We start from the raw sequence: 19,487 nt of genomic DNA on the forward strand, positions 1-19,487 counted from the left end.
AACTGCAAAGTTGCTTTTTCCCTGAGGTGCACTGAACTTTCCTGATCTGCAGATTTGACACTTGATGCTAATTGAATAACCTATCCTTTGGTCTGCAAAGTGCCAATGGGTGTGTGTGTGTGTGTGTGTGTGTGTGTGTGTGTGTGAGAGAGAGAAAGAGAGAAACCCAACACCCTATAAACCCTCTACTACCTCTGTATTGTTCGGGTTGCAGGTAGATATTGCAACGAAAGAAAGAAAGAAAAGTACCACTAGGTGGCCCCATTATTCTGCAGGTTGGTTGGTTAGAGGAGACAAAGAGCAGCTGGGATGAGATCATCCAGCAGAGTCGTGCCCAATAGCACAGACTTTTCAATATAATCTTGCTTGAACTTTAAAACATACAGATAACAACAAAATATGAAATGCAGTCAGTTCAAGAATGTGATTGTCAGTGTGAGGTGCTGCTGAATGTGACATCAGATACAATAAATGGACATGGAAACGGGCTAACAACATACACAAAAATAGCGTATTACATTCAGGTCAAATGATGAGGTCAGTAGTAAATCTACTATTTCAAAGAGTCTATTTGACACGCTGTAGCTCCCTATAGAGATAGTAAAATTATGCTATGTGAATTTTCCTTATGACAAAAAGGGTTATAAATGGAAACAACTTTTTTTGTATAGGTCCTCATTTACATTGTGGCCCTCTGAGTCTGTGTGAATTCGCACCATATGAATAAAGTAATAATAACAGAAGCATCTCAGGAATGTACGTTATCATGTACGTTATGACATAGGTCGTTGTGCCCTACCCCCCTCCCTACTGCTATTTTGAGAAAAAAAACACTCATTAGCCAGTTATATAATTTCTTGGACTTCCTGAGCATTCATTCAGTCATTTTGCTCTCCACTGCGCACGAGCACAAGAGGCTCGCGGACGCTGCCTGCTTCTCTTGCTGCGCCGCGGGAGCGAGTTGGAATGTATTGACGTCAGAAGGAAAGCTGGACACACGCGCGTATGTGCGTGCACGCGCGCGCGCGTCGGCATGCTACAGTCTCGCTCTCTCTCTCTCTCTCTCTCTCTCTCTCTCTCTCTCTCTCTCTCTCTCTCTCTCTCTATGCCGGAGCGGGCGCGCAGTCACGCAGCTCGAGACTCTGGAAAGAATTGAGGCGGGCGGGCGGTCATGAGAAAAGTATGTGCACACATGGACCGCGAACATGGAGTGTTATGAAAGAAAGCAAGGAGGCGGCGCTGTCATTTCTTACGTTCGAGTTTAGCGCGGCGAGGCTGCGGAGTGACTGAGAGAACCGCGCGGCTGGACAGTTCGCGGCTACGGGATATTATTGCACAACAATGGTAAGTTGGGCACCGAGGTTTGCGGCGTTATATTCCCCCGGCGCTTGTCCGGTTGTTCCGCGAGGTTGTTGGTGGCATTTGTTTTGGAGGTGTTGAGCTGCCGTCAGGAAGATGACTACATGCGTATGTGCCAACTCGGGACTGCGGTTGAGGCCAAGTAGAGAACAGCTGGCTTTTGCCGCAAGTGTAGCAGCCCGCAGGCATGCAGGTAACGCAGTGTGTTTTGGATCCGATGAACCTGCACAGCCAAGGATGTCAGAGGACAGTAACCCGGTGAGGCCTGCTTCTGTTCACTCGGCCCAGTGGAGCTGTGTGTGTGTGTGTGTGTGTGTGTGTGTGTGTGTGTGTGTGTGTGTGTGTGTCACCATCACTTATTCATTAAGGAATAAGTGATGGTGACACACACACACACACACACACACACACACACACACACACACACACACACACATTCCTTAATGAATAAGCGATGGTGATGGTGATGATAAGATGCTGCCGGTGATGAGGATGAATAAGATAAAGGTAACGGCGATGATGAAGTTGACAGTGGTAATTGTATTGATGGTGACCGCGGTAATGAAGATGATGATGGCAGCTAAACTTGTTACCCTGGGGGGAGGTCTGATGATGACATCACCAGGACTAATGCCACCTTTTGACCCTCTTAGCCAAACTAATGACACACACACACGCGCACACACGCACATACATTATGGTTTCCTGTTACAGTATTGATTTGCCATGCCATTTGTGCTGGATGGCTGTTATTTGAGATGGAGCCAAACGTTCAACATCACAGACAATAGAAGAAAATCATATTTGTCCCTCTACTGTTCTCCTTCTGGGCTACTAGAGTGTACTCCCCTTATACAACCTAGTCTTCGCTGCTTGATTTTGAAACTTGTTCCATCTTCTCTGCCTTTGTCAAAAGATGTGAAATATCAATCTGGTCCGGCGCTCGGAGGGATGAGGCGTTCCTCATCTAAGCCCCGTTTCCCTTTCGGGGCCGAGGGCTAAAATCATCAACGCTCTCATTTTGTCTCACTGTGTTGTCTTTTTCTTTGTCCTGCCAGGCAACTCCCCATCGGTGAGGAACTTCGCTGCCCTGCAACCCCTCCTCCCTCTGTCCCGACACCTTGACACAACTACTTTCCGTCTCCAGTTTCCTTTTTTGTCCCTCTCTCCTGAAGCTCTTTCAGTTCTATCCCTCTTCCCCTCCGAATCCACCCTACCCCCCCTCCCACCCCTTTTGTTGTTGTTTCAAACATGGACACCTCTGGAGAGAGAACCTCCGCTCAGGAGGGACACCTTGACCTCAGGAGCAGCCCCGGTCGCTCAGATCTCAGCGGACTGTACCACCTGGGTCGGACGTTGGGCAGGGGCCACTTTGCCGTGGTCAAGTTGGCTCGTCATGTCAACACCAGGCAACTGGTTGCTGTCAAGATGATTGACAAGACGAAACTCGACGTGATGGCGGCAAGCCACCTCTTACAGGAAGTGAGGTAAACACTGAAAGACGAAGCTTGAGAAGAAAAGATTTAAGAAAAAGTTTAAGTGGAAGCACTTTGTAGCTATTTTTAGGTCCGATTTAATTGGATTTCAAACAGCATACTGATAGTAAACTGTGTGTGATCCATTTGAATCTTATCTGAGCCAAACATGGAATGAAAAAAGAACAAACCTGTGTAGATTTTAAGGTGCCCTGGAGGAGCTGCACCACCCTAGGCATCCTTATTTACCTGCCATAATTACTCGTTATTTCCAGGTGCATGAGGCTGGTGCAGCATCCCAACGTGGTCCGCCTCTACGAGGTCATCGACACGCCCACCACCCTCTACCTGGTTATGGAGCTGGCTGAGGGGGGCGACCTCTACGACTACATCCTCCGCCACGAGGGAGGCGTGGCCGAGGGCAACGCCAAGCGCCATTTCGCCCAGATCGTGCGCGCCGTGGCGTACTGCCACCAGCTCCACGTGGTACACCGGGACCTGAAGCCCGAGAACGTGGTGTTCTTCCCCCAGCAGGGGGCGGTGAAGCTGACAGACTTTGGGTTCAGCAACTTATTCCAACCCGGGACCATGTTGGCCACCAGCTGTGGGTCGCTGGCGTACTCGGCTCCAGAGATTCTGCTGGGAGAAGAGTATGATGCTCCAGCTGTGGGTGAGAAAGACATTTACATTTTTTTTTGGGAGTGTTGAAACTGAACTGTTGATCTAGATCAATGGTTCCCAACCTGGGGGTCAGGACCCCAACATAGGGTCACAAGAGAAATCTGAATGGTCGCAAGATGATTAGCAGAATACATACTTGAGCTATGTCCAATTATGTTTATTTTTTCGGACTTTCCGCTAAACGTGGCTTATTTTCTTTTGATGATGGAACTACTGTACAATTATACCTATGATGAGTGAAATTTATGATGGGAAAAAAAATCACTCTTTGGCGGAGCATCGTAACTCACCCAAATCGTCTTGATTAGACTTTTTCACCAAAAAAAGAACCCCTTGTATCACTGAGTTGGATAGAAAATGTCCCGGGGTCTACTTGCTGTCCTTTCTCCTTGCCTGCCGAGCAACGGCTCTCTAGTTCTTCAGAGGCAAACTTAAATTAGCGAAATGAAAAGACAAATCCAGTCGTCCGTCCTCGTCCTCACAAATTCGCTGGCTTCCACTCCGCATGAAACCCTAAAAGCTGCCTTCAGAGGCCTACATGTTCTCTCCTGTACCGCAGCGTGCTGCTGCGTGTGACGTCTTTTGTTATTGTTCTTTCATGCATGCCGGTCAGTTCAGCACAGTGACCTGTTCACACTGAGTTCTGATACTGACCACAGAAAAAAAGTGTTAACAGCCAAAACAAAAAAATAAGGATCTGAGTGATAAATCTGAACCTGAGCACCAAAGCTTGTATTATGAACGTAACTGAACTGTGCCTGTTTGAATGAGCCTGTGCGTGTTTGTGTGTGTGTGTGTGTGTGTGTGTGTGTGTGTGTGTGTGTGTGTGTGTGTGTGTGTGTGTGGCCACATTTGTCCCCCTTGACCCTGTGTATTTTCTTGTATCTTAGTGAATGTGTTCCTGCTCTGTATACCCTTCCATATTTATGTGCTTGTATATATTTGTTTGTGCCTGACCGTGAATGTGCGGATCTCTGTGTGTGTGTGTGTGTGTGTGTGTGTGTGTGTGTGTGTGTGTGTGTGTGTGTGTGTGTTTGTACATGTGTGTATGTGTGTGTTTGTTCATGTATGTGTGTGCAATGTCCGTAAAGGATTAGTGTGTGTATCTGGGTCAGTCTAAGCAAGCCAGCCAACAGGGCACGTTCTGCAGTGGAACCAAACACTGCAGCTCACCACTGGTCTCTCACACTGCATAGCAAGCATTTCTGTACGTGCGCGTGCGTGTGTGTGTGTCTGTGTGTGTGTGTGTGTGTGTGTGTGTATGTGTGTGTGTGTTAGAGTGAGAGAGACGGAGATAGATAGCAGATGAGAAAGTGCCACGCATCACTGTTTATCCTCGGCAGAAAGGCTGATCCGTACTGCGGTGATCTGTATGACACTGGAGGCCGATAGATTGTTGGATTTGACATTATAGAAACAGCAGGAAAACACACAGCATGTCAACTTCAGGGAGGTTGGTTGTGTAATCTGGTAGACATGGACTAGGATGGATTTTGGCAGGGTTTGGGGCGCTATTTATTCCAGTGACAACAAAAGCATCTGTACTGAATACAAGTGCATCCCGACCGCAATGAGGAGCTGATCCTGTGGAAGGATTTACAGCGTCTGTTGTACCGCTGATGGCAAGCGATGTGTCAAAAGTGTTATTTAAGAGGTTTCTTTTTTCCTTATATTACCTTGTGTTGTTGTCTGCTTATAACAGTCTTTGTGGGATGGACGTAATAAAGGAGCAGTCGCAAACAAACACTTCTCACATGCAATCTATAACTTAAATTGAATTTGTTGCCTTAGTTCTACTTTTTTTCCACGTGTCTTCCTGTTTCTAAAAGCGTCCACACGGAGGGCCGTGTGTTTGAATCTATGTGTGTGTGTTATTATTATATATCCTCTGAGACTTGATTTCTGCTTCACCTCCACTCCAAGTGCATTTTTTTCCCGTTCTATTTTAACACAATTCTGTGTTCTACCTGCGGCTGTCGCGGTTACATCATCACTTTGTTAGAAATGTACACTTCACCCACACACACCAATAAATGTCATCAGTGTAGGCCGATGTGTGATAATCCTGAGCTGCACAGAGGAAGAGATGTCCCTTAGTGATCTCAGCTTAGTAAGGTGACTCATAAACCCGTCTATACACACGGACATGCACACACATCTCTTTGATATTTCTGTCTATAAACAGACTGCTGTTTAATTCACTGCGGTTCCTTCGCTGCCGGGAGTCTTTGCAGTATATGCCTGCTCTGTTTGCGGACATGGTGTGTGTGTGTGTGTGTGTGTGTGTGTGTGTGTGTGTGTGTGTCATATGATGTGGAGGAGAGACACGAGGTTCAATTTTGCCTTTGACAAAGATAAACACTGTCTATGGTTACATAATATCAGCCCGTTGCTGTGCTCACGCATGTTTGTTTTTGAGGTCTCATTGTTAAATCATGTTATCCTTTTTCTTGGGCGAATGTTCTTTTTTTTCTTCTTTTTTTTGTTCTAGCGATTCGCACTTAAGATTTGGATAGGACTGGGTCAGAATGGTTTGTGAGGAAACTATAAGTTATAGCTTATACGCACATCAATGTGCACTGCCTGAAAACAATCTAGCTATGACAATATTTGATGAGTTATGAGAAGTTAGGAGTTAGGAGAAGTGCTCGGCCATAAAGTTCCAGAAAATGACAGATAAGAAGGGAGGCGTACCTACATTGGTGGACCATGTCCTGAGCAGGGGGAAGTGCTGCATTTGGCAGATAACTGTGAGCCTCTCTGGGCGTCAGCTACATGCTCCTATTCACGCTACGACGTGTAAAATGCATCGACTATGACTGTCACATATGGTTAAAGTAGAAATAGTTGCCCTAAAGCACATTAAAGGTATGGAGGATTTGCCTTAAAAAAACAATGTGTGGACTTGTACAAAAGTAATCCGTCTCAATCATCACTTATGACTCTCTAGAAGTGTTTGACGGAGCGACACCCGGCCCTGTGCTTGTATTTTCTTGTTTTTGTGGTCCTGGCAACCGTGCTTCCGTTGAGCCAGGGGAAGTCGGGGGGGGAGTGTCTACAAACATTAGACACCAAGTCTTATATAACATATAAGAAAAGCTGCTGATGGGGCCCATTTTTGTTGTTATGTGCTTGAGCTTGTCTTGTGAACTTTGATAATTGAGCCAAGCGAGCAGCGTAAAAAGTTTTTAAAAGGGAGGAAGAAGCTCGCTTTGTAAAAACGGTAAGTGGAAGATTTTGGTGTCGGTCCCGTTCTTGTAAAAAGCATTTACAAGACGATTAAAAAATAAGTCAGACGCAGTAATGAAGTCTGAGGTTGTGTCGGGTTAGAGCTCTCTGATGTGCCGTCCAATATCCTCAAAGTGTGACCTATTAAACCACAGCAAACAGTCTCATTTAGAACACTGACTTTCCACGCGTCCTCTCACATACACCACTCATTTCTCTGCTCCAGGGTGGAAAGGGGGTGGTTGCTTGTTGCTTAGCTGGGAGCAGCACATGGAAAGCCTTTCATTTTTAGATGAAGGAATAAGTGGTTAACCGGAGGGGTTAAAACCTCTTTGTCAGTGTTTTCATATCAACCTCAAGGCTGCTGGACTGTTTATATTAACAAGGACTTTTATAAATATTTTATTTTATTTCACAAAATCTGCTGCTTCGTCTGAAACCACGCTGCATTTATTGCATAAAAAAGTCTGTCTAAGGTTTAAAGGGACACTCCACCAATTTTACAGAAGAAGGTCAGTTAAACTGTCATGGAGAGTACAATTCTGCCTGCACAGCTGTTCTGTGCAATGTCTTCTTTACAGTTTGAGCAAAATAACCCTGAAGATGTCATCGAACGATGATGATGAAATGAAAGATGCATTATGGGAAATTTAGGATCCAGTCTTTTGGACCTAAATTTCCCACACTAGACACTAAAATTGTGAATCAGTTTAGAATCTGTCTGACAAATCCCCCGCTTTTATGTAAGTACAGTACTAAATTGCGGGAGTACCCTTTAATGTCACCTCTTGCAGTGCTCAAATCTTACAAGATAATAATTTTTCCTCTGATTCCCAAGAAATAATCCAACGTTAGACGGATCAGAGTTGGATTTCCACCTGAGCCACTCTGCTGTCACTGCAAGGTGAACACATAAAGTCATAGAAGTAGTGACAGTGATGTCTACATCAGTTAAAGAAGTAAAATGCACGTCTGCATGCACAATAAATGTACACATAATCATCTGCTTCTCAGCTTTATCAGGACCGTTAGATCAGAGTTAGAAGATAATCGTATCAGAATAATGAGGATCAGGATCAGGAGAAAAATTAATCCATAATTGTTCCAGTTCATATCATATAGTATGTTTATCAGTGACTGATGACCTGAATGCATCCTTTAATTTAGTTACCACCATGCAATGTTGCTCCGGTTTGGTCCTCCAAAAGAGAGCTGTCTTAACGTGCAGGTCCCTTTGGACCGGGGCTGATCTCGTTGACCCCTTCTTGACGTATTTGGTCTTGGAATGTGCGCTTCAAAGGGCAGCTCCTAAAAAGGGCCACAGTCGACCACTGAACCAGAATCATCTCCTCTTTGCAGTACTGCTGAACCCACAAGCTTTTATATCAACACCCGGTTTAAATATATATGCTATGTGTGTGTGCGTGTGTGTGTGAGAGTTGTTTGTGCTGACCACAATTCATCTGAACCATAAAGCGGTTTCTGTCGTTCTGTGTGTTCTTTGTAAATCTCGAGGAATCAATCTTCTTCACTCCTGGTTGCTGTTTTGTTGGGGACCCCATGGAGTGCTTTTTTATGCTTTTTTTACAAATTTGGTGGCTCATTGTAGTTCACTTTTGCTGCTGGACCCTGGATACAGATGAATGCTGGGTAATGTCACAACCACACTTTTCTTCACTCATCCATTGCAGCTCAATTTTTGTAATTTTTTTTTGCCATACTAACTTCTAACCTATTTACCTCCATTCATTAAGTCCATGCTCTACTTATGAACCAGAGAAGTTATGTCGAAGCAAGTGGCTAATATGTCTATTTTGAAATTAATATTTTGCAACAAGTACTGCTTGCACAACCTGCGTGTGTTTTCCTCTGTGCCAATTTGTACATTTTCCTGCTGTAAGACTTGATACAAACTTCTGACACTAATAACGTTACCGCCAGCAAAATACCTTGACTAATGAAATCATGCTCTACTGTTTTAGTGCGCTCGTCCTGACTAACCCCTACCTGAACTTGTGTTTTCAGTGCGGGAGTTAATGATTACGGGGCCCCTAAGCAAATGCTGTGTTGCTTTATTTTTCACCCTTTCTTAAACTAAGTATTGTTTCTGGAGTAACGCTATTAATACTAAAAAGTAAAAGGTCCCGCATTCAAACGTTAACTTCAAGTGAAGAGTGAGAGAGAGTTGTTTTTCCAACAACACAAGATCCTTTGCGGGACATTGTTTTTCTAAAGTTCAGCAAACCACAGTTGTCCTCACGTTATATTTCAACAATTTCGGGGAATGTTTTCGTGAACGCTGCCTGAAGGGAAGGGTTAACATCTGCTCAAAGTGGAGCTTTCAATTCTATTGTGCTGGATAGTGTAAAAAAATAATATAGCATCATATTATATAACTAAATATCTTTTCATATCTAAACATCATAATAAATCTACAGCTGTTTGGAGCTCTTTTAGCTGGGGGCCCAGGTTGCCTACCTTGCCTAAATGCTGTGTTTTTTCTCCCTTGAACCAGACTGTAGGCTGCGTGACTTAAGTCCTTCGTGGCAGGTGTGTCGCTCAGGACCCTTAGAAAGGCATTGATAAGTGTGAAGTTGTTTTGTATGAGCGGCTCTTGAGAGACTGAGGACAGGCATTTTGACAGGCATGTTTTCAACCTGCGCTGCACCAGCGTTGAGAGCGAGCGATATTCCCCCCGCCAGCAGAGAAAAGCACACTCCTAGCACTTAGTGGCTTCTCCTCCCTGTTGCATAACACTACTCTAGACGCGCATGCATGTGGGAGTGCACGTGAGTGCACATTGTGCAGCGCGGACTGAGGGCCGTTGTTTGGACCGGCATGAGTATAATGCGGGACAATGGCTGAATGTTTATCACACATGGGAGTGGTACGTGTGAGAGTCTAAGGATAGATATGGATCTGAACGGACCACAGTGTTTGGATCTTTATTGTCTTCTGAAAGAGAGTTTTTCCATCCCTGTCGATCTAATCCAGCTCTGCTTTGGATATTATAGTGAAAAAGTGAATTTACAAAGGCAGGTGTTTGACATCATCTGGCATTTTTTCCTTTTTCAACCATTGCTGAGTATTGCTCATTAATCTCACTGCTATGTGTTATGAAACTGCAGATAGTCCAGATCTGTGCAGTGCAACCAGTATTATCTGTATCCTAAAACTTGTGCATACTGCACTTTAACATGTGTTTTTATAAATAGTGTGAACTAATTGGCAAGGTGATCGCTCAAGCTCTGTATGTGCATTCCCAGAAAAGGATGTTGTTACCAACTTTGTGGGAAAAATATCATGATTTCCATTTATTTAAAAAAATAAATGCATGCTGGCAGCTCTTTGAGGCTTTACTGAGGCATAGCAGTGCTTTTGAGATACATGCTACCGTCAGCATGCTCACAATGACAATGCTAACATGCTGATGTTTCGCAGGTATAATGTTTACCATGTTCACCGTCTCAGTTTAGAATTCTAACAATTGCTCATTTGTTTTAAACGTTGAGCACAGTTGAGGCTGGTGGATTCTTATGAGCTCTGCATGTATTTGGACAATAACCAAAGTGTTGGAAAAAGTGGAAATTTGACCTGAACAGGAAAAGAGGAAAAGTCAGGGATCACCAAAATCATTTGGATTCACTCTCTGGAGATCATGAATGCTTGTACAAAAATCTATTGGGATCGTTAAATCCAATAGATTTTTGTACAAGCATTTTTGAGTCTGGGCTGGAGTGGTGGACTGATTGACTAACTGAACAACATTGGCATCCATAGAGCTATAGTGTTAGCATGTCTAATGAATAATGAAACACAATGTGCTGTTCATTATGGTTAGCTAAACATCAGATAGAAAATACACACATTCGGGTCAACAATGTGAAGGAAATGCAAAAGACCCCATCTAAAGTAAAAGATCTCTTCTTTTTCTCTTCTTCAACCATTGTTTAGATTAACGTGCTACTTTCTGTGGACTGCAGTGGTCCCTGTGAAACTCCACAGTGCCAATGACAAAAGCCATGAAAGATTAAGATAGCAAAAGCTTGGGGGAAATAAAAAGTCCAATGTCAACAATAACTGGAATTGTCCTTTAAGTGACTCAAGAAACAAAAGTGATATCTGCAGAGGCGGCGTTTATTTTTGCGATCTGGCTTTATTTCTAGCGTTACATCAGGGTAGACGCACAATGTGAACAGCGTGTGCACTGTTCCTATTTCCAGTGTTTGGGGAGAAACACAAGGAGAGACAGAGAGAAAAAAAAAAAGAGGGAAAGCAAGATCATTCTGAGAATAGCACAACGCCACAACAGGCCCTCTGTTTGTTATGGCCCTCAGCTCCCCTTCCTCCTGTGTGTGTGTGTGTGTGTGTGTGTGTGTGTGTGTGTGTGTGTGTGTGTGTGTGTGTGTGTGTGTGTGTTTCCTTGAACGGGTCGCACCGCAGTGTTCTCTCCTGGTTCAGGCTGCTCTGAGTTTGCGTGGACCTCCTCTCACTGCATCTGCATAAGAACGAGCGAGGGAGGGGGAGAGGAGGAAGGAAAGGGAGGAGATGGGAAAAGAACACACTAGTCAGCACTGTCGGTCAGCACCAGGAAGTGTGTGTGTGTGTGTGTGTGTGTGTGTGTGTGTGTGTGTGTGTGTGTGTGTGTGTCTTTGAGTCAGGGGCCAAATCGTCTGCAGTGTGGGCCTCATACTAGACACATGAAACCGGTCATGCAGCTGTTACTCACACATTACTCATATTTTCCTACTTCATTGAGGAATAACTTAATTTAAAGTTACGTACCCCTCGGCCACTCTGTCACCCTGACCTCTCTGCCGAGGATGTGGAGGATGAAAGAGAAAATAGAATAGATACATAATGTCGTTATTTTGAGAATATGATTTCCTCATGTTTCGCTTTAGAAAATAACTGCAGGGGTGTTTTTTCGAGTCAAATCCAAAAAAGGGCATTTATTTATAAATATCCCTTTAAAAAATATGAGGCTCGCAGAATTCTAAATATGATCTGATAGCAGAGGGATTGTGGGTTTTTTTTAAGGCCTGACATGATTTGCTATTTAAGGCTAATTTTTGTGCTTTTGTGTGTGTGTGTGCTCCAGATATCTGGTCTCTCGGGGTGATCCTGTACATGTTGGTGTGTGGAGCCCCTCCCTTCCAGGAAACCAACGACAGCGAGACTCTGGTCATGATCCTGGACTGTCGCTACCGCGTCCCCGAACACGTCTCCGACAATTGCAGAGAGTGAGTACCGACGAGTCACACTGGGGTTAAAAACAGGCAACATGTCTGATAAGATTACGGTTTTCCTCTCTGATCACAGCTTCAGAGAAAAGAAAAAGAGTTATATTTGCACGTTTAATTTTAAAATTGAAATTGATTCTTCATTCGAAGGCTTATTCCGCTCCGGGACATTTTAGTGCTGTGGAATAGATGCGGTGGGTCACCTCGTGTTAAGAAGCTGCTGACCGTAAAATCATCTCATTAGTGTGCGTTTCAGTGGATAATGATGGTGTCCTAGTTATCCCAGAAGCTTCTCCACCCTGCTGCAAATACAGTTCTTGTTAAAACATAAAATACTTTCTTGGCCTAAGCGTTATCTATCTATGTATTTATTGCTGTTTTCTTTAGCTCAAAACATCTGAATCCCGTCTGAGGCCCACTGTCTTCACTTTCACTCCTCACAACCTCCAACCAAAACACACACACTGCGCTGAGCTCACAGCACTACACATCAATACAGTTGGATCTGCTGCTGCTGCAGCTTGGGAGAGTGAATGACATAACTCTGAGATAATAACAAAAAATTAAAAAAAACTTTAGTCCAGGTTTATATTCAAAAACAACCTTTTGTAATTCAAATCTAAATGTATGTACAGGGTACCTGCAGGTCTCGAGAAGCTCATTTAAAAAAGGCCTTAAAAGGCAATAAAAAGTAAATAACAAAAGCCTTAAAAATGTCCTCTTGCCTGTCATAACATGTTCTTTGTGTCTATTTGAAGGCCTCACTGTAAATTTAATGTGGAATTGTTTGGACAGTGGACTGCATCCGCAGGAGGCCGTTCAGACCTACTGCTAGCTAGTCACCACTGCTAGCTATGAATTAATCATTTTTAATTGGTTAATCCCTCCACCCGTGTTCTGCTCCTTTTCCGGGTTATGCTAATCTAATTAATTAATCATCACGCTGAGCATTTCTAAAACATGTGAGGATTAAAGACCATATTATCTATACCGGTTTTCCAACATACTTGACAGCGAAACGGGTATTAAATGACGTTCTGTAGTATTCAAAAATCTCACATCTATCCTGGTGAACCGGGTGGAAACCCTGTGGCGGGCAACTCCACACACATCAGATGACAGGAAGACCAAAAGCAGCAATGAATTGATTCTACCAACAAATATCTTCTGCGTAGCCAAAGCCTGATACATCTTCTATTGCACTGGTTCATTCATTACCATGAACACACACAAACACCATTATGAATACTCACTAGAGCAACACATGTGTCTTAATCTGCAGATGAAAATAGTCCCTCCCAAAATAGACTTTGTAATCCTGTTTGAATAATCAACAGTGTTTTCCTGAGCCTATTTTTTCTAAATGAAATTATGTTTTGTGAGTCTTTTGTTTTTTTTTAAAGATTTCAACCAGAATAAATGGGCTCGGGACAAAGCGATCAGAGACGGGGAAGGAAAGTGAGAAAGTCTTGCGAGATGGACTAACACATTGTTGTTTTGGCCTTTTCTTTGGTTGGTTTTGTCGACAGTGACAAAAATATTGAACAAAACCCACTTCATTCATTTAAACCTGAGCATGTACATCCAGACGGGGGAAATGTGCAATTTAAAATTACCGAAACATGACAAAGTGGTGAGTGTTGTACGTAATGCACCATTAAAAAAAAAGCAACAGCAGCAGTTACAGGTTGCATGTGAGAAACAACAGCTGCACGCAGTTGTTTCTCTGAAATGAATGAATGCCTTTATACACCGATTTCCTGTTCTCTAGAAGGCAACAGGCATAAATACCCTCAACCAAAGGGTTTGACAGATTTTCTGCAGCCGCAAACACATCCTGCGATATCTGATCCGGCTCTAGTCATATGACTCAGCCGCAGGTCACGTGATGGTGCGTTCGGATAGAACAGAACAACCTTCTGGAGTTTTCAGTGAGACGTTAAGATGCGTGGCGATGACCACATCTCAGATATTAATCAGATACTTATCTTTGTCAATTAAGTTGTTGTATTGGCCATTCACCAAAATGTGATGTACATAATAAAGCATGTAAACTTCAGTTTATGTTCTTTTGCATTGAAACAATAATCTTCTCTGTCTTTTCCCCGTCAGCCTGATCTCCAGGATGCTCCAGAAGGACCCGTCTGGCCGAGCCTCGCTCGAGGAGATTGAGGCTCACGGCTGGCTGCAGGGGCTCGACGACGCCCTGCTCAGCCCGGAGGCCCCGCCACACTGGCTCTCAGGGGCCCTCTCTCCCAGCTCTCCCCGCTCAGGAGCACCTGAGTGCGGGGACTTGCTCGCGGCAAGACCCCCGCCTCAGCAGGCTTTCCCCGGCCCCTGGCAGCCCAGCCTCAGCTTCGCCCTCCGTCAACCTCTGGCCGAGGAGCCTCCGGTCACCAAGAACCTTCCCGCACTACAGCAGATCTGCGAGGAGGAAGAAGAGGAAGAGGAGGAGGAGGGAGTTTTGGCTAAAGAGGGTAAATGTTTGGCGTCTTTGTTCGTAGCACATCCAGAAAAAGAAGCTGAGGAGATGCTTGATGGTGCAGACGATCCAGACTGCAGGGAGGAGGAACAAAAAGAAGAATTAGGAAGCTTAGTGGAGATTGTGGAGGAGGGAGAGGAGGAGCAGGAAGGAATGGAAATAGAGAAAGAAGACAGTGGGTACGTGATTTCAGACCAGCCAGTCAGTCATGGAGACAAACCGCTCAGTCAGACACCTGAAGTCCCACCGTCGTCTCTGCCTGGTTTGGGGGTGCCGTGCTGTCAGGGGCCGCCGGACTCCACGAGCCCAGAGGAAGGACGGGGCGAGGAGACAGAACCTAACAACAACACCAACAAACCTCCTCCTCTCCTCCCTGAATCCGCGTCCTCCTCCAGACTGGCGCCGAACGAGAAGGAGTCGCAAATAACAGGAAGAGAAGGAGAGCGAGGCGAGAAAACGGAGGAGGGCGGGAGAGACGACCCCTCGGCGGACAGATCTCAACCCCAAAACGAGGCCGCTCCGAGGGCGGAGCAGGGGAAGCGGCACAGCCTCAAGCTGCGCGAGAGACTCTTTCAGTTCCCCCTGTGCGAGAAGGCTCTGGCCTTCAACATACCGACGCACAACAAGCCCAAGATCTTGCCACTGGCTCAGTACAACTGCTGCCACGTGCTATAAGCGAAAAACCCTGCCTTGCGCGCGGCCATGTGACGTTTGCCGCTCGCTTGGGACAGTTTGGCTGTGGGCAGATGGCCGGCGTCACAGCGCCGAGCTCCATGCTGAGCCTTTTTCTGCCGAGGCAGGAGAGCACAAGACCCTCAGCGCGCGGGACGCAACGTGTACAGCATCACACCTACAAACACTCGGCTCTAGCGTCGCGTTCATGTGATAAACGTTGTGTTAAGCTAGCGGTGGTGTACAGCACAGTAGTCAGACATCAGCAGAACCTCATGCAGTTGCATTGCTGTTAACAGGAGCAACCATAGGATTACAGCGACTAGATGGTGTCCAATCTGTTGCTCAGAAACAACACCGGACCTACAGGAGGGAGGGAGAATGAAGAAAGATGATGACAGGAATAGATAGACATAAAAGTTTTTATTGAATAAGCTATAGTCTTTTTTTTGTTTTTGTTTAAATGGTGCCTACAACGATGAAATGAAATGGGTTTCATACTGTACATGCATGGCCACCGTGTCATTTTGGTTCTGACTGGTAAAAAAAACTCTAAAAGTCAGAATGGTCTAGCACTATGATCCATGATTTTATAATATGTGAATTAGACTAAAGTTTGAACCAGCTTTGCTACAGAGTAGCACTCGTTTTCTCTTCCCTTTGCACAACCTGCTTCTCATGGGTTAAAAAACTCTTAATATAAGCTCTATTATAGAAAGACTGTTATGATATGATGTGGTATATGATGCGATATGATACTGTGTAATATATGCCTAAGAGTGAGATGATGATATGATTTTCTGTACTGTTAACCCTAAAGTCTATTTGATGTAATGACGTGTCCTAACATACTGTGTAATACTATTGATAGGATCATTGGTCATTGATTGGGATGCAGGTCTTCCATTGTATTTGAACTTGTTCTTTCTATTCCTCCTGAACAGTTTAATCATATTTGATCATAACAGATTTATTTTGGATGTGCAGATAAGAATTTTTTTTCTTTCTTTTTTTTCTTTTTTTTTTTATGACCGTCAAAGGTATTAATTCTCTGAAGAGACATGTGACTTTGTGCATGTTATTACTGTTATTTATCACAATATACCTCCATGTGTCTTGGATCTGACGGGACGTTGTTCTTTGTAATTGTAAGTACCTTGAGGTAATCCACTGAATGATGAATTGCACACAGTACGACTGCTGTAGCAGGTAGCGTTATACAAGCTCTGTCCTTGAACTGATGGATTAGATTTGTTGGTCATTTAGACCGAATGATGTGATACCTTATTGCGTAGCTGAGGAGTCCCTCCGTATGGTATTATTATACCATATAATGCCTCAGTGTGTTTCTCTATTTTCTCATACTGTATATTTTTTTTCCTCTTTTGAAGCTGAGACAAGAAGTGAAAAATTTTTGTAAGGTTGTTAGAATAAGAGAAAGATTCCTCCTATAGCTCAGTAAAGAGAGCGTATTCCAAACAGTCACTGCAGCTTCACGGGTACAACTCATTGGACGTTGCCCGACTATATAAGCAGCGGATGTCACATGAAATCTGATTATATCAGCCATGAAAAGCATGAAATCTGTGCAGACGAGGGATGAAAATCATATTTGTTCCTGTGCGATTGCAACCTGTCTCCCCTCAGTGTGTCTGCGTCTACTGACCTGCATTGTAACTAGGACCACGTCTCCATGGAGCTGTGAACTTATTTTTCTGTATTTATTTATTAAAATGGATTAAATCAACAGGATGAATGTGTGCAGTGTGCTTTATGGAGAACATGGACAGTGATACCGTACAGTGTTGTTGCTCCCACACACACACACACACACACCAGAAACTAAATAGCCCCTTCTGGACCAGGCTGGGTTACCAGCCAGACGGGTGCTGTTATTGTCTCGCACTTGTAGATGTGGCATCAATGGATGTCATCTGAGAAGAATAACTTTATACAGACCAACTGTGCTGAAGCTCAGAGGTAAGATACTGTATTTTCATAACCAGCTGTCTAATATTGTTGAATATTGAGAGCACAACATATTTTCAATTTCAGTGGCATCTTTAGCTTCTTCATGAACTTCTTGAAAATTCATGAAATTCTAGTATATGGTCTGTGATAGACATTGACATCCAGACATCATTCAGTGTGATACACACATCCTGAGATATACTGTATCATTTGGACCTCAAGAACATTTTCATATTTTTATCTTTACTTTCTCTTACTTTTTTTGGGGGGGGGGCTCATACAAGTGTGCCACGCCAGATTTAGCAAATGTCCCGAAATTCAGATAATGGATGACCAGAATAGCTGAAGCTGAAAATACTGCCCATTTTAAGGAGCTCATTTGTCTACATTGTTAGAGCTCAGAGAACAGACAAGAGGTGTTGGTTGAGGAACAGCAGACTGGATCAAGACATGGACATCAAGGTGAGGAGAGGTGGACCTGACAAACACTACTGTCTGTACACAACTGGAAGGTGCCACAGTCAAATGACATGATTTTTATATTTGAATTTGTGTGTCTGTAATGTGTTCTTTGTGTGTGTTCGTCCTCCAGAAAATGCTGGAGGCCTAACTTAGAATGAGCCCTTCATATCTGCATGGGGGGAGGGTCCCCTTCACGCCGTCTGCCATGTTTTTACAAGTAGCTCAGAAGGGACAAACTACATTACCTTAAGGCCACTATATGCCAACATGCTTGAGAAACTGCAGTAACATGAGCTACAGAGAGCAAAACCATGGTACCGTCAGCCCCCATCTGACTTCTGCTGCTCCTACAACAGTGTTCTTATGGTGAGGATCAAGTCATCGCAGTTTTGGAAAGGGAGAAGTGAGCAGGGGGGTATTCAGTTGGCTGCAACCACAGCGCTACCACCAAATCCTACACACTGTTCTGTTAAAGGGTCTTAAATGTACTGAAATGTCAATCACTTTGAACTACTTGTCATCATTACATTATGATGACATCACACAATGCACATTGCGATTACATGATCAGATCATCAACATGTGTATAAATATACCAACATAACAGTCTGTTTAAAAAGTGCCAGGGTTTGTTATTTGAGTGTGAGAGACTTTATATATTTTGTAAATATTTTACAAAAATCAAACGCCTTACTCCCAGGTAGAGGATGAGACTCACAAGATCTATCTCTCTCTCATGTCCCCATCATGCAGGTATGTGGAAATAGCAAAGCTTAACCTCACAAAGTCAACCGTCACATTTCATAATGTTTTCTGTTGCATTATACAGTCTAATTACAGTTTTTAGAATATCTCTGGAATGCTGTGGTCTACAAATTCACTTTAAAATGCCTCCGCTCCATCACCGTCGTACATGGTAAATGGTCATTCATACACCGATGGTACGGCCTTCGGGAGCAGTTTGGGGTTCAGTGTCTTGACACTTCAAGGAGGACTGGAGGACTGGAGGATCCGGGGCGTCCGATGACAACCTGCTCTACCTCTGAGCCAAAGTCGCTCTGTATCTTTCCAACAGAAGCTCCAGTGCGATCGGGTCCCTTTCAGAAGCTTTCCAATCCGTGCATGAAACAACAGTGTTTTCTTTTATAAAAGTAATACATCCAACAATTAATGTCTTCTGTGATTAGTTACCCCTGATGACCAAGGCCTAGAAGATGTAAATGGTAAATGACATGATGATTATTATTACAAAAGCTAAGTGGAACCAAAAACAGGAAAAATGCCTCAGACCTCAGGGAGAACCAACATGAAGTGTCTTAGGATGAAGTCTTGCCTGAGATATAAAATAGTATAAAAAGTGTTAGCAGTATTTATTACAGTGGAGCTATATGGAGTGTCTAGTTTAAACATTGTGAGAGGAGATACATTTTGAAATCTTGCCCTTTGGAGGACAGCTGTTTCGCCCCACCTTCGATATCAAAATCCCCCTCATGTTTGGTGGTTTCATCTACAACAATCAAAACCATTATACTGTATTTCATATGCTCATCACATGTTTTGCTTGTCATCTGTTAAGTATAAGGTTGCAACTAATGATTATTTTCATGGTCGATTCTTTTCATTATCAATAAATCTGCTTTATGAAATGTTGTGAGAGGCTTATCATAATTTCTTAAAGCCCAAAGTGACGCCTTAACATGTTTGTTAAGGCGATATTTGGTTTACAATCAGACAAAACTAAGGGAATGTTTAGCATTTTTGCTTGAAATATGACTTGATCGACTATCAAAATAAAAAAAATTCCACTTCTGTTGATGGACTAAATAATAAATCCACTAATCACTTCAGCTCTAGAAGAACTGAAAGAGGGTTGGAGAGGTAGATTCCTTTCAAAGAGTAGACACGACAAGCATC

At 43.7% G+C, this 19,487-nt stretch overlaps 1 protein-coding gene across 1 annotated transcript; it reads left to right on the plus strand.

The window, feature by feature from the left end:
- The first annotated feature begins 1,121 nt into the window (after nt 1–1,121).
- Nucleotides 1,122–16,892, plus strand: snrkb (SNF related kinase b). The gene is made up of 5 exons (XM_068711620.1): nt 1,122–1,344; nt 2,418–2,846; nt 3,110–3,504; nt 11,845–11,986; nt 14,099–16,892. The coding sequence occupies exons 2-5, from the start codon at nt 2,611–2,613 to the stop codon at nt 15,141–15,143; spliced, it is 1,818 nt and encodes a 605-aa protein (XP_068567721.1). The 5' UTR covers nt 1,122–1,344; nt 2,418–2,610; the 3' UTR covers nt 15,144–16,892.
- The last annotated feature ends 2,595 nt before the right edge of the window (nt 16,893–19,487 follow it).

This window comes from Cebidichthys violaceus, unplaced genomic scaffold (genome assembly GCF_023349555.1).
Source record: "Cebidichthys violaceus isolate CVI_PGR_0920_01 unplaced genomic scaffold, fCebVio1.0.p SCAF_164, whole genome shotgun sequence".
NCBI classification, from domain to species: Eukaryota; Metazoa; Chordata; class Actinopteri; order Perciformes; family Stichaeidae; genus Cebidichthys; species Cebidichthys violaceus.